We start from the raw sequence: 15747 nt of genomic DNA on the forward strand, positions 1-15747 counted from the left end.
GATTAGAGGGAGTAGTGTGGGAGTCAGATTTCCTGGGTTCTTTGCCCAGGATTTGCCATGTGACCTCAGCAAGTCACTTCACTGCTGTCTCAGTTCCACCATTTGTCATGTTTGTAAAGCATCTGGTGCTCCTTAGATTCAAGGTACTCTAGAAATACAGCATATTATTATTGTATTCAGATGGAAGCTTCATGGCCAATTATAAAGCATTGCCCAAATCAGTTATAAGTAGTGCAAATTTAGTCATGGTAAGTTACTAAAAGACCACTAAAGAAATTACACAGCTCATGAATACCACGACACCCTGGGAGTGATCTACAACTGTTTGACCAGAACACATTCTGAGGAATTGATAAAGACAATGGCTCAGTGGAGAGCTTCTTCCCTCCAGTTCTCACAGTGATTCACCCTTTGGGGCATTTGCTAGATTCTCCAGTTCTCCTGGATACTCAGTTAGCAGCACAGTGGCCAGAAACATCTTTTTTTTTTTTTTTTTTCAAATGACTGTACAAATGAGCCCACTCCTCTAGGCCTGGAGCCCATTGTAACTCAGGCATTTGACACTTCCAAACTGGACTGTTACAATTTAAACTGAGGGTATGTCTACACTACAGCATAATTTCGAATTAACTTAAACCGGTTTTATAAAACAGATATTATAAAGTCGATTTTATGCGTCCACACTAGGCACATTAATTCGGCGGTGTGCGTCCATGGTCCTAGGCTACCATCGATTTCCGGAGCGTTGCACTGTGGGTAGCTATCCCGTAGCTATCCCATAGTTCCCGCAGTCTTCCCTGACCCTTGGAATTATGGGTTACTACCCCAGTACCTGATGGGGCAAAAATCATTGTCGCGGGTGGTTCTGGGTACAGCCTCACCCCCCCTTCCTGAAAGCAGCAGACAGCCATTTTGCGCCTTTTTTTACTGGGTGAACTGAGCAAACGCCATAGCACAGCAAGCATGGACCCTGCTCAGCTCAGTAGCGCAATCGTGGACATTGTAAACACCTCACGCATTCTTGTGCTGTCTATGGTGAACCATGAACTGCAAACGCAGGAGAGAAGGAGGCAGCTATGGCAGCGCCACGATGAGATTGATGAAGACATGGACACTGATTTCTCCCTAACCGCAGGCCCCCGCGCTTTGGAGCTCCTGATGATAATGGGGGAGGTTCTACCCATTGAACGCCGATTTTGAGCCCAGGAAACAAGCACAGACTGGTGGGACCACATAGTTTTGCAGGTGTGGGACGATTCACAGTGGCTGCGGAACTTTCGCATGCGTAAGAGCACTTTCTTTGAACTTTGTGACTTGCTTTCCCCTGCCCTGAAACGCCATAATACCAGGATGAGAGCAGCCCTCACAGTGGAGAAGCGAGTGGCAATAGCCCTCTGGAAGCTTGCAACGCCAGACAGCTACTGGTCAGTTGGGAATCAATTTGGAGTGGGAAAATCTACTGTGGGGGCTGCTGTGTTGCAAGTAGCCAAAGCAATCATTAAGCTGCTGCTACGAAAGGTTGTGACTCTGGGAAACGTGCAGGTCATAGTGGATGGCTTTGCTGCAATGGGATTCCCTAACTGTGGGGGGGGGCGATAGATGGAACCCATATCCCTATCTTGGCACCAGAGCACCAGGCCACCCAGTACATAAACCGCAAGGGTTACTTTTCAATGGTGCTGCAAGCACTGGTGGATCACAAGGGACGTTTCACCAACATCCACGTGGGATGGCCAGGAAGGGTTCATGATGCTCGTGTCTTCAGAAGCACTGCTCTGTTTAAACGGCTGCAGCAAGGTACTTACTTCCTGGACCAGAAAATAACAGTTGGGGATGTTGAAATGCCTGTAGTTATCCTGGGGGACCCAGCCTACCCCTTGATGCCATGGCTTATGAAGCCATACACAGGCAGCCTGGACAGTGGTCAGGAGCTGTTCAACTACAGGCTGAGCAAGTGCAGAATGGTGGTAGAATGTGCATTTGGCCGTTTAAAGCTGCTGGAGAACATTACTCACTCGCTCAGACCTCAGCCAAACCAATGTCCCCTTTGTTATTGCTGCTTGCTGTGTGCTCCACAATCTCTGTGAAAGTAAGGGGGAAACCTTTATAGCGGGATGGGAGGCTGAGGCAAATCACCTGGCCGCTCATTACGCGCAGCCAGACACGAGGGCGATTAGAAGAGCTCACCAGGAAGCGGTGCGCATCAGAGAAGCCTTGAAAACAAGTTTCATCATGGGCCAGGGTACAGTGTGACTGGTGTGTTTGTTTCCCCTTCATGAACCTCCCCTCCTTTATTGACTCCTCCTGTAAGCAACCCACCCTCCCCCTTTGATTACAGCTTGCTTCTGGAAATGAAGTTACTATCGTTTAAAAAGCATGTATTCTTTATTAAAAGTCATTCCCTGTAAGCAACCCACACTCCCCCTTCGATTACAGCTTGCTTATGGAAATAGTTACTATCGTTTAAGAAGCATGTAATTATAAAAAGAGGCAGAGAATTAACAAGGTATCCAGGGTGTGGTTTGGGAGGAGGATAGGAGGGAAGAAAAAGGCCATTAAGGACATTTCAATGTAATGACAGCCTTTTGGTTGGACTGTCCACGGGGGTGGAGTGGGCGGGTGCAGAAAGCCTTCCCCCATGCGTTCTTACACTTCTGGGTGTGGAAGATATGGAACATGGTGAGTACTGAGGGTGGTTAAACATGGGCTGGAGCGGCACTCTGTGACCCCGCTGCTCTTCCTGAAGATCCACCAGACATCGGAGGATGTCAGTTTGATCACGCAGCAGCTCCAGTGTTGCATCCCGCCACCGCTGATCTTCCTGCCGCCACCTCTCATCTCGAGCGTCTCTCCTATCCTCACGTTCGTTCCTCCTATCCTCACGTTGGTCCCTCCTGTCCTCACGTTCACTGGCATCTTTCCTGTACTTTGCTACCACGTCCTTCCACTCCCCCAGATGAGCTCTTTCATTGCGGGTTACTGCCATGATTTCTGTGAACATTTCATCTCATGTCCTCTTCTTCCTCCGCCTTATCTGAGCTAGCCTTCGGGATGGAGTAGGGAGGCTTGAAAAATTTGCAGCTGCATGAGTGGGGGAAAATAGTGATAGAAGGATTATAAAAGATACATTTCACAGAACAATGCTTATACTCTTTCACAGTGAACAACACTATTCACCTTACATAGCACATGTGATTTCACTACAAGGTCACATTTGGATTCTTTTAGTATTGAGTGCCTGCGGCTGTGGTGTAACAGATCAACACAGACGCAGGTCAGGGTATCACAATTCAGCTTGCATGGGCTCATGGTAAGACATACAGCTTCTCCCTGTGCTGCTGCTTTTACAAGGAGCAGCCGATGCCAAACCCTAACCCTAACACTGGAATTGCTTTACCCCTCCCCCCACCACATGGCTGGTATAATGGCAGATCACTGCTAATCACCCCCCCCTTTTTCCTCCCACCCCCCCCCCCCACCGCGTGGCTGGTAGCTGGGAAGATTCCTGCTGGCCAAACGCTAAAAAAGCTCAGCGCCATTAGCCCCCATCCCCTTCCCCCGCTTGGCTACCTGCAAGGAAGGATTTCTTTTAAGCAACAGGCAAGCAGCCCAGTAGGAATGGCCAGCTCTGTCCCCTTAATAAAATTCCTTAATTTCAACCAGGTTACCATGAACGATATCACACTGCTGAGGATAACAGAGCGAGATAAAGAACGGATGTTTCTTGAATGCCTGCAATCACCGGGACCATACGCAGCTAGGCTTTGTCATGCAATGATACCAGATTACTTGCTACATGCATGGTGTGGTAAAGTGTCCTACCATGGTGGACGGAACAAGGCTGCCTTGCCCAGAAACCTTCTGCAAAGGCTTTTGGAGTACCTCCAGGAGCGCTTCATGGAGATGTCCCTGGAGGATTTCCGCTCCATCCCCAGACATGTTAACAAACTGTTCCAGTAACTTTAATGCCTGCTAATGCATGCCAAACACTCATGGCAAATCAATCATTAAAAAACGCTTGCTTTTAAACTATGTTTTATATTTACAAAGGTACAGTCACCAGAGGTCGCTTCCATGGCTTCACTGTCTGGGCTAGTGGCTTGGGAGGGCAGGGACGGTAATTCCGTCTGGGTCACAAAAAGCTCCTGGCTGCTGGGGAGAATGGAGTGCTGTGTGGTCTCTGCAAGCTCTTCCTCCTCTTCCTCCTCGTCATCTTCCCCCTCCGCTGAATCCTCGTCCATGGTTGAGATTATAACCCCCACCTCGGAATCCACGGACAAGGGGGGGGTAGTGGTGGCGCAGCCCCCTAAAATTGTATGCAGCTCAGCGTAGAAGCGGCATGTTTTTGGCCCTGATCCGGATCTACCGTTTGCTGCTTTGGTTTTCTGGTAGGCTTGTCTGAGCTCCTTCACTTTCACTCTGCACTGCACTGAGTCCCTGGTGTGGCCTCTCTCCCTCATGGTATTGGAAATTTTTTCAAAAGTTTTTTCATTTCGTCTTTTGGAACGGAGTTCTGATAGCACTGAATCCTCTCCCCATATAGCAATAAGATCCAGTACCTCTCGTGCGGTCCATGCTGGTGCTCTTTTTCTATTCTCAGGAGACTGCATTGTTACCTGTGCTGATGAGCTCTGCATGGTCACCTGTGCTGATGAGAGCTCCACGCTGGCCAAACAGGAAATGCAATTCAAAAGTTCGCAGGGCTTTTCCTGTATACCTGGCCAGTGCATTAGAGTTCAGGTACCTGTCCAGAGCGGCCACTGGTGCACTGTGGGATACCGCCCGGAGGCCAATAACTTCAATTTGCGGCCACACTAACCCTAAATCAATATGCTAATATCGATTTTAGCGTTACTCCTCTCGTTGGGGAGGAGTACAGAAATCAATTTTAAGAGCCCGTTAAATCGATTTAAAGTGCATTGTAGTGTGGACGGGTACAGCGTTAAATCGATTTAACACTGTTAAAATCGATTTAACTGCGTAGTGTGGAACAGGCCTTACAGTGGGCTAATCTAGAAAGCCACTTAGCAGCTCAATCAGGTGCAGCATGCAGCTGCTTGCCTTTTCAGAGGGGCAGAATGATAACACATCACGCTGACTAGTGCTCTGTCTAGCTGTCCTGGTGCAGTAGTTCATTTCAACATGAAATTCAAGGTGCTGGTCACTATCTAATAAAGTCCTAATTGCTCAGGCCCGGTAGTCACAAAGGCTGTCTTTTCCCCTAAGCTTCACCAGGACATCTACACGCAGAAGGTATGATTCAAACAGGTTGAAGCTCAAGGGAATTTGGGCTAAGAGTTCTTATTAGTGGAACCTCTGGAATTTGATCCTGCTTTAAATACATGACTCCCAGCCTGGCTGTATTTATGGTGAGATGCAAATGCATTTCTTGTTCTAGGCTTTTCAATGACACCGGGTTCTGCAGGCCTTGATATTTTATCTAGTAGCTGCTGTCTCCCATCCTGAGTCCATCCAAGGAAGTTAAGTCACCTTCTGTGAATAGCTGCAGAACACTGGAGTGATGCACATTATATGCATCACTCCAGTGTTCTGCAGCTATTCACAGAAGGTGACTTTATCCTCTGTGTCTGCAAAATGTTCACCAGCAGATTGTGCTTCTGTCATTTTATTCATTATTCAAGCTAATTCAGTGTATTTGAGACATTTTTTTAAAATCTGGAACAGTTCTCTGCAGATATTTGATTTTCAATATGCACTCTCTGAGCTATGCTGGAAACTGATTAGTCAGACAGTCAGGAAAGCATTTCTACTGTAAATAATGACACATACAGATTTAAAATTTGGTTTCTGCACATTCTTGGAATTCCCTTCCCACAAAAATTCAGTTGGATTGCTCAAACTTTCAAGGAAAGCAAACACAAAGTGGGCACGTACATAACTGAAGTTTATTTTAAAATGTTTATCTGTTTAAGAAATGAGTTTGATTTTTGCATGATTTGCCCAGTTACACAAAGCATGCTTTCCTTCTTGTGGTGTTGGTTTCCATTCTAACTGGGATAAAATGCACCTAGGCATAGTGATAGATGCCTTCCAAACACTTGCAATAATAATAGTAGAATTCACTATTTTATCTTCTTAGCTTCTTGCCATAGAGGTGAACACTCCTGAGAAATTTAGCTCAACGGCGGATATAGTGATACATCTCTTGGACACCAATGACAACGTCCCAAAGTTCTCATCTGACTATTACATTGCCAGGATTCCAGAGAATTCCCCAGGGGGGTCCAACGTAGTGGCTGTAACGGTAAGCTTTATTCAGTCTTCCAGAGATGTATCTGATCTAACTATCTGTCTATGGAAACTGCCAAAGCATGTCAGTGGCTCTGTCCTACTAATAACTTCTTATGCTTTATAAGCTCTATTCTACTCCCATGCTGAATTCAATGGGAGTTTTGTCATTGACCTCAACATGGGTTGGAGTCATTCCTGTGTTTGTTGGCTGCTCACCTGCTGAAACATCTTTAAATCAATGAGTAAAACAAAACCTGCTCTTGCAGTCTCATAATTAAGTGCATTTGGAATCAAGGCCATGTGGACTCACAGCTATCACCATACCTAGAGTAGCAGGTATATTAAGCTCTAATGCGTACAGCCACTCAGTGTCTGATATTGTTATGTTAGCACACAATGCTCAGGAAGGTAGCTGTTGTTTCAGCAAAGCCTTTTCAGACAATGTGTCTGAAGTGCCATTTTTATTTTACTTTATGTGGTTTTTTAAGCCACAAAAATGTCCTACACTCCAGCTGAAAGATTCAGTGGTAGCTGAGCGAGGCTGGCATTGTTGTAAGAAAGACTTGGATTTGATTGAGATTGAACAAAAAGAAAGGAAAATGGCTGCTAGTGAATTTCTAGTCCCATCTTCCATAGATTGTCAAGGTGACATAATTGCTACATGCATAATTATGCTGTTCATGAGCCAGACTATAAAAAAGCACCAGATTTGGAAAAGAATGACCCCAATGTAAGAACTGCTTTCGTGTGTTCAGAAATGGGAAGAATTTGTTTATACATTTACCAATATCTCACACTGCCAGAGGAAGAAAAGCAAAAGGTCAGAGACCTTGTGAGCACTGAAGAAACATTTCCAGCCTAAAAGGAATGTTATACATCTGTTTAACACAACCACTAAAGTCAGAGCTAGAACCCGTAGATCAGTAAGTCACACAAAGCTGAGGCAGTCGACAAGCATGTGTAAATTTGGGAGTGATACAAGATCCCATAGGGCTGGGCACCAGAGGCGTAGATGCCCGAGGCAGGATGCTAAGGGAGCCCAAACTAGTCTGTGTGCTGCAGAGGCAGTGAAACGACACACATGCTACTGATATATATGCTAACTGCATATCCTGGAGGTGAAAACACTAAACTCTATATAGGGAAGAACATCAAAACAAGAAAGAAGAGGCTCACCATAGGACACACTGGCACCAAGGCAGCACAGCATAGAGGTTATCATGTTCCTTACTATAGTAGTCAGAAGGAGAACAGCGTCCAACACTGAAGTGGTCTGCAGAAAATGTTAAAAAAAAAAAATTAAGCAAGGGAGGGAACCAGTTATACACTCAACAGCGCCCCTGCCTACATCACATGTCTCTGCATGTAGAGGTAGATGGACAGACATACTGATGTAACAAAAAATTTCCCATAGGTACCAAAGAAAACAGAAATAGCTCCCTCTAGCAAGTCCACTGCTTCTCCCAACCCTGAGCCCATGGAGAAACTGATAAGAATGCAGAACAAAGTTGCAACATCTGAAGAGATATCTGCAACGCAACCTCGGCCCACAAGCACAAGAATGATCAAAACACCAGCCAGAATGAAATAATGTTATGTACAAATATCAACTAAATATACCACAGTGGAGAGTCTTCTTAAAAAATCTTTGTGTTGTTTAAAAGACAGTTTTGGCCAGGGACAATGCACTCGTATTTAGCTGATCTCTAGTAAAGTTTGAGAATGAGTTGTTTGTTTGGTCAATGCACTAACGCACTCCTTACTCCTATGAAAGAAAGGATGTTACAAGATAATGTCAAATGCCTAAGAATGGAGTCACTCAATAAGCATTATAGATTTTACTGCTTATGTTCATGTAGAGTGCTTAGGATGTGGTTGTATCAAAAAGCTTTGATGTATCACTCATTGCCATTTGATTTTGTAAGATTTTGGCAACTTCCAACATGCAAATTGTTAATGAAGATTCCATAAATATACTGACAAAATATTTTAAAGGGGGAAAAATCTGTTTGGCTTTCAGAGTGCTGTTATTAGGCATAACAGGAAAATATACTTTACTACAGTTTAATAAATCAGGACTCCTTTGAATTCTTTTCTTAAGGCTACAGACCCAGATTCAGGACTCTGGGGAGAAGTCAAATACTCCATATATGGAACAGGAGCTGATCTGTAAGTAAAAAAGTTAACCTTTGAAATACATTAAAAAGAGAAATCACTACTGACAAAATAAGAGGGTTAAGACAGCGGCTGACATCTCAGACTAATGCATGTTGAGATTATCTGGGGGGAGGCACTTACCCTGTGTCTTTTTCCTGAGTTGTTTCTGTTAAAATATTTTCTCCTGCAAAAAACAGGCGAAAACTTGTTGTATGAGTCTATGGTGTTTTACCCACATGCTCCTAAAGAAACATAGGGCAGCTAAGTGACAACGCATAGCATCTGTTCAAACTATCATTTCAAAAAATACTTTTTGCAGGAAGAAGAATTGTTTGTGCTGGTTATTGTGAAAGTTCTGTGGACCACACACACCCCCCCACACTCCTGTTTAGCTGCAAAAACGGTGTCATTTCAACACTCAACCCAATGTACAGAAAAGACCAAAAATTCATGGGAACCATCTCTACAAATTCCCACAACATTCTTTGAGGTCTGACACTGTTAGCACTTCTAGCATTGGTGGCTGGCACCACTGGATATTAGAACTGTTGCTTGCATGTAACACTAGTAGCAGCAGGGCACGGAGGAAGGGAACAGGATGTTCACCGGGTCTCTAATAGATACCTAGCTCCTGCTTCCTGTTGTAGGAGAGATGAAAATGAACACCCATTTGATCAGCTCTCCAACCCCGCCCCAGTTATTGCCAATGTAATAATTGGCTGGGGCTCCTAGCCATCTCAAATATGGCTGGTCATCTCTCACAGTTCTGCTGAACCCCTCACCCCTATGACTTAAGAGGTTGGAAAGAAGAGCTTGCAAATGCGTATATTGTCCAGACTTTCATCCCCCTCTTCTGCAAAATTTTATTTCTTCTATACATTCCCCATCTGGTTTTAAAGCTCTGCTCCCCACTTTGAGTAGGATGCTAATTATGGCAGTCAAATCCAGAATTTCGGGTGGTTATTGGGAAACATCCAAACAAGGGCGCACATACAGGAGCTTCTAAATCATGGCTTATTTTGAGCTTCTCACTAAATCCTCAAGCAAGCTGTTAATTGGGTAGAAGCAAGCAAGCAAAGGCCATCCGATGCACTCAGACCTATTAAGTTTAAAATGTAACAGCTGGTGCCAAAACACTTCTGAAGGCTTGGGGAAAAAAAGATGATGTGGGGGAAAAAAAGTGTGTGCAAATTTATTCTGATTCTCACACTCCTAAAGCTAAAATAGAATTTAATCAGGGAAATGAAGTTGCTGTGAGGTTTTTTGTTTTCCTAAACATGGAACTTTTTTGGTTAAGGCAGTGGATTGAGACTCAGGAAATCTGGGTTGAATTTCCAGCTCTGCCACAAACTTCCAGTGTGAGCTCAGGTGCATCACTTAGGCTTGTGCTGCATGCAATTCTTGTACCAATTTAACTGTTTCAGTTAGGGCTGTGATGTTTCTGCCAGAACAGTTAAATTGGTACATCTCCTAACATGGATGTAGTTGTACTGGTATAAAGGTGCATTATACTGGAATATTCCCCCTCCCAAATAGGAATGGCAATATTCGTATGTGAAAAGGTCGACTCACCACTGGCACCTCCTCATGGTGGGGTGTGGTATAGCAGCACTCTGTCCACTGGGGTCTCCTGCCACTAGCTGCTTTGCCTCTGTGGTGGCCTGCCTCTTCCTGTGACTTGGCCCTCTGGTGAGGTCACTTCAAAGTCTCTCCCCTTCCAGGGTAGTTGGTGAACAAAAAGAAGGGGGAATTAATGCAAATAAATGGAGTTAGTAAAGGATAGAGGGGAGTGACTCCATCTCAGCATGTATCCAGATCTGTCCCTCCCTTCCCTCAGGCAGGGACCATCAGGTAGTGGTTGTCTGGGAAGCTCCTGCCTTCCAGGGCCGGCTCCAGGCACCAGCAAAGGAAGCAGGTGCTTGGGGCGGCCAATGGAAAGAGGCGGCACGTCCGGGTCTTAGGCGGCGGGTCTCTCAGTCCCTCTCTTCCTCTTTGAGCTGCCGCCGAAGTGCCGCCAAAGAGGAAGAGAGGGAGCGAAGGACCCACCAGCAAATTGCCACTGCGGAATGAAGCAGGACTATTGAGCTGCCGCCAAAGTGCCACCGATCGGCTTTATCTTTTTTCTTTTTTTTCTTTTTTTTTGCTTCGCCACTTGGGGTGGCAAAAAAGCTGGAGCCAGCCCTGCTTTCTTCAGTCAGCCTTTCCTTGGGAGCTGAGGGTTGAAGATCTGTTTCTTTTGGCCTGGTCTGACAACAAATGAGCAGTTCTGCCCCCCTTTCAAAGCTCCTCCTCCAGCCTGTGCATTTCTTGCAGATTTTACCACGTGGGGGTGGCTGAGCCCAGACCAGTTCCTTAACCCCTGGTTGTCCAGTGTGGGGTTTGTCTACACCATCAGACAGTATAACTCTGCCTTATACCAGTATAGCTGAGCCCCCACCAGGATGCTGAACCACTGTAACTATATTGGTATAGCTAAAGTGATACAATTTTTATGTGTAGACAAAGCCTCAATCTCTCTGTGCCTCAGTTCCTCATCTGTAAAATGGAGATAATAAAACTACCTTTTGTAGTTTTGTCTTTTTAGATTGTAAGCACTTCAGCACAGGGACTGTCTCATTCCATGGATTTGCACCGCACTCAGCATAATAGGGTCTCACTCTTCATTAGAGTTTGTGGGTACTATTGTAATACAAACAACTCATAAGCATAGATAATAACAATGCCAATTTTATAATAAATATATATTGAGCTCAAAATTGGAATGCACAAAAATATTTGATTCTATTTTGCATTAATTACAGGATATGTAAAACCTTTCATTTTTACAAAACCTGCATTTGGGGCCTAAACTGACAGGGTCCTTTGAAAAGACAGGATGCTGGCATCTTTAAGTGAAATTCAATCTTTTGCCTGTCACTCTTGCCAGTGGCTCAGTAATTAATTAAAAATGCATAAAATTGAACTCACCCTGGATAATTCTGAATATCTGCAACCTCCCAGTACCAGAAACAGTGATTAGTTTTTGGAGGACACAATCGCTCTGCACATTTTAGGGGGCTTAGCGGAACCATTTAGCTTACCCATTCTGAGACGCTAACTAGGAGTCAAATATTGTATGCAACACACTTTCCTCTGGTATTCAGCTGGGATCAATCAATCTTATTTTATTCAGGACACGATCTAATACATTGTACTTATAACCTGAATAAATATGCAGTTCTCTAATGTTTCTACACAAAGAGATCACATTTGGGAAAAAGCCATCACACTGAGCATTGCATGAGTACAAAAGCTTCTACGAAATGCAACTGAAAGGGCTAACACACAAAGAATAAAAGAACATCACATAATAATTCTGTTTTTTCAAAACAAAAAGAACAAGCAAAAATAGGTAGGGTCAGTGATTTGGGATCTGTCAGGTTTTAGGTCTGTTTTTGGAACAGAAGAGGCCTTGTGTAAGGCTCCCAGCTGCATAAATTCCAGCATTATACCACTACCCACATCTTTAAATACTCATCTGCATTAGACCATAACTGAACTGTACTGTACAATAGGCTCCGTTCTCAGCTAGGTAGAGTTTACACTCAGTGCAACTGAGAAGAATGTGGAGGAAAGCTGTCTCTAGTCCACCTTTCCACTACCTCAGTCCTGGGCTGAGGCATCCAGCATAATTTAGAGCAGTGGCCAAAGATCTAGTGAAGTGTTATGTGGCACAGAATCACAGATTATTAGAGTTGGAAGGGACCTCGGGAGATCATCTAGTCCAACCCCATGTACTGCACCTTTTCTGTGTGTGGTGCGAACCCTCACCCCCAACAAAGCCCCTGCCCATCCTAGATGCACCACCACCCATTGCAAGGCAGGAAAATGGTTGGCATAGAACAAGCTATGCCAGCTTTGTGCCATACAAGCTTTCCCAATGTCAGAGGAAACCCTCAACTGCTTCTTTAGGGGGCCTATGTGTTTGTCCATTGACTGTTTAGCCTTTGGTGTAAGCCGTGTGACACCACTGAGCCTATGCAGAGTGAACAAGACAAGATATAAATTAACTTGAGCTTGCATCTGTTCTGGGTATCAATATCTGACCTCAGCAGTTCAATAATCTAGACTAGGATGTGAGCATCCTCAACGTGACACTCAAAATGCTTGGTTTTTATGCATCTCCTCCAGATTTCTAATCCATCCATCAACAGGAATTATTTATACCCAGCCATGGGCCACATTAGATGCTGAAGTCACTGCAAAGTACAACTTCTATGTGAAGGCAGAAGACACAGACGGGAAGTATAGCTTGGCTGAGGTATTTATCACTGTGCTAGATGTCAATGACCATTCTCCAGAGTTCAATAAGAACATCCAGGAAAAGACTATGATCATTGGATCACCAGTGAAAATAGAGGTGAGGAATGAAACAATGTCTGCTTTGAACATCCTACCCCAAAGTGTGCATATGTGGGATGAGGGTGAACAAACACATTTGTTTCCCTCTAGTATATTTTAGTTTGCCTGTTGGGTGTGGCAGTGAGGAACAGAGATCTAAAACATGGACTGATAATATTTTACATACTGTTCAAAAGGGTAAATTCATCAAAAGAAGTGTAATTCTGTAAAAAATAGTAAACCCAAGTTACATCATTTAAATTATCAGTTTGCACATAGTTTGCTGTATAGTGCTAGATTTTAAAATAAGTCCATCACCATTGGCACAGATGCCATGGAGTGAATAAATGTGCATGGGGATTGAAACCGGGCTACTCTTCAAAACAGAAATCAAATCCATTGTGTGGGAATACTTGCATCTGTCCGTGTAGTTACTTTGGTTCTGTAATGAGAGGGCTTCAGTGTCCAAGTAGTGTATGTAATGCTGTGGTGTGAAATATGAAAAAAAAATGCAGATATGTACAGTTAAATGAGAATCTACCTAAAATATATTTTAGCAAACATACATTAGCAAGTCTGATGACAAGAATATACATATGGTTAGCAAAAGTAAATATTGAAGTATAATAACAAAAACAAATGTAGTTTGGTGGTGTACAGAGCTTGCAACTGTTCTGGGTACCAATATCTGACTCAGCAGTTCACTGTCAAATTGTTTTCTATCAACTTCAACTGTAAGAGTAAAGTATTCCGTCTAGTCTGGCTGCAGGGAAATACCCATTAAATTAGTACAAGATGCCTGCTGTTATAAAGTGAATCATTTATAACCATCACATCCATGGATACATAATATTTGGCCTTTCTTTCTTGTTTACTTTAATCTAAAATAAAAATTGTTCAGATGGAAAGGATTGCTAATTTTGTCAGCTAAGATCACACAGTAATATCTCAGTATTCTCACAGCAGATGCTTTGACTAGCCCTAATGTGGGCAAACACATGCCCAGGAACTTTTACATTCTCCCGTCACCCAAATTCATCAGTAATACATCTCTCTTTTCAACATTTCTCCTAAACAGGCTATAGATCAAGATGCAGAAGAACCCAACAACATAGTAGACTATTCCATTATGCAAGCAGATCCAGCCAATGTGTTTGATATAGATCAAAGCACTGGGGAAATAAAGCTGAAGTCCTATATCAGGTCCCTGGATATCATTCACAACATCACCAAGAACAAAGACTGCATATGGTCTGTGGTAGTCCAAGCCAAAGACCGCGGCTCCCCTTCATTTAGCACGACGGCGGTACTGAAGATTGATATCACAGAAGAGGTAAGCAGATATTGAACAGAAGTGACCAGCCTTGGGAAATGTTGGGTGGAACCAAAGAGGAGTTTCCACTCACACCATTTCTAAAGAGCACTGTTTAATATTTCAAGAGTTGATAATAGCAAAGAACTAAAATAAAATGCCAGCCATCAGTTTTCCCAACAGATTTTTGGTCACACTATCGTTTAATGCCTTTCCAGAACGCTGAGGGCCAATCAAGTTCTGTGGACTCAGAGGCCTAAGAAAATCCTGACTGGAGGAGAGGGGAAAGGGCCGGGGTGGGTTAGAATCTGGCTGGGAGATTAGTTCCTTTCATCTGATGTCAGACAGTTAAGGATCTATGTGCCTCTGAGACCAAACTTCAGTCAGACTACTACATTTCTGAGCTGTTGGTCAAGAGAGATGAAACGGAATTGGACCAAAAATTGCCCTACGGCTTGGAGAGCAGGTGATCAGAACTGGAATTGTGGGGGCAGTCAGACCAAAGACTAACTGCAATCCATCTCTCTCCCCTGTGACAGTAGCATTGCCTTCTGGGTGTAGTAACCTCCATAATCTCAGTGTGGGTAAAAGAAAGAGGTGAATGCATAGAAGGTACTTGAGAAGGCAGAGAACTCAGAACGTTCTCCCAGCTCCTCCAAGGAGCTCCATACTTAGCCTCTGCTGAAGGACTATTTCTAAGAACTTTTAGATACCAAATTTAAGTTTTATAAATATATATTAAGATATATAGAGATCAGTCTAAGGAATATCTGTGTGGATTTCCTATGACTAAAATATTTTCTTGATCTTAAAAAATAATTCAGTATCAGCAGCATTCTAAAAAGTAAGCAGGCGCCTGCAGCAGAATGATCTTCAGAGCATGAGAACCAGAAAATGTTACTGACTGGAAGTTGACTGGAGACAAATAAATGATCCAGTTTAATTTCATTGTTCAGCAAAAGTGAAATGCAAAAAGTAAACATACAAATGCATGTTTAAAAATAAATTCATTTTTATGTATTTTAATAATACTCAATGGTGGTAGTAATCAAAACAAAAAGACTTTAAAATATACAGTATTATGCATTTGTTGGCAGTGTCCCTTCAGTCCGACTTGTTTATATGTTAAAATCAGGCTTGAAGTGTGCTTTCATTTATGATAAACCCCTTATACTCTGTACTGGGCCCTTAAGGGGGGTGTCAGAGAGGTGCAAATGAGCTTTGATGCAAAAGAGACTGAACTCTTGCCTTTTACTATCTGGACCACATCCACAGGGCATAAATGCAAATCTCTTCATACTAACAGTGACTGGCCTTCTCTTGCTTTTGTCCAAAATGCAGCCAAAGTTCTGTATCCTTTAAATATTAGCATCTCTCTCCTTTTCTAATTTTTTTCTGTTTCCCTTCTCATGTTCCCGTAATATCAATCACGCAAGGTAAAGGGATTTGTGCACTACTGGAAGCTCCCTGTGCACATATTCTGAGCCCATTGATTTTTATCCATCTCATAACAGATAAAAGGCTTCATCAGAGAAAACTCATTTTAACTCTCTCTTTAAAAATGATGAACCAGATTCTGCTTTGAGCGATACCTGTGTAAATCTAAAATAGCTCTACAGATACTCCAAATTCATACCACTACTACT

General features: G+C 43.4%; 2 protein-coding genes across 3 annotated transcripts in view; one reads left to right on the forward strand and one right to left on the reverse strand.

The window, feature by feature from the left end:
* The window catches only part of CDHR1 (cadherin related family member 1), a 61361-nt gene that overhangs the window by 32777 nt on the left and 12837 nt on the right, over nucleotides 1–15747 (forward strand). For both annotated transcript variants that reach the window (XM_050959089.1, XM_050959090.1), the window contains 4 exons: nucleotides 6101–6265; nucleotides 8354–8421; nucleotides 12580–12808; nucleotides 13868–14122. In XM_050959089.1, the coding sequence (XP_050815046.1) occupies nucleotides 6101–6265; nucleotides 8354–8421; nucleotides 12580–12808; nucleotides 13868–14122 (717 nt within the window). The remainder of the gene's footprint in view (nucleotides 1–6100; nucleotides 6266–8353; nucleotides 8422–12579; nucleotides 12809–13867; nucleotides 14123–15747) is intronic.
* LOC127053817 (uncharacterized) lies at nucleotides 2428–4734 on the reverse strand. The gene is made up of 2 exons (XM_050959131.1): nucleotides 4061–4734; nucleotides 2428–3081 (listed from the first exon to the last, which is right to left on the reverse strand). The coding sequence occupies exons 1-2, from the start codon at nucleotides 4728–4730 to the stop codon at nucleotides 3008–3010; spliced, it is 744 nt and encodes a 247-aa protein (XP_050815088.1). The 5' UTR covers nucleotides 4731–4734; the 3' UTR covers nucleotides 2428–3007.

The sequence above is a fragment of the Gopherus flavomarginatus genome, chromosome 6 (genome assembly GCF_025201925.1).
Source record: "Gopherus flavomarginatus isolate rGopFla2 chromosome 6, rGopFla2.mat.asm, whole genome shotgun sequence".
Classification (NCBI taxonomy): domain Eukaryota; kingdom Metazoa; phylum Chordata; order Testudines; family Testudinidae; genus Gopherus; species Gopherus flavomarginatus.

Bases quoted from the DNA above. Each gene is read 5' to 3' on its own strand.
- LOC127053817 (XM_050959131.1), bottom strand. From the start codon at position 4,730: ATGCACTGGCCAGGTATACAGGAAAAGCCCTGCGAACTTTTGAATTGC. The intron at 3,082-4,060 runs GTGACTGTACCT...CCACTCATGCAG, and splicing joins AGCCATGGAAGCGACCTCTG to CTGCAAATTTTTCAAGCCTC.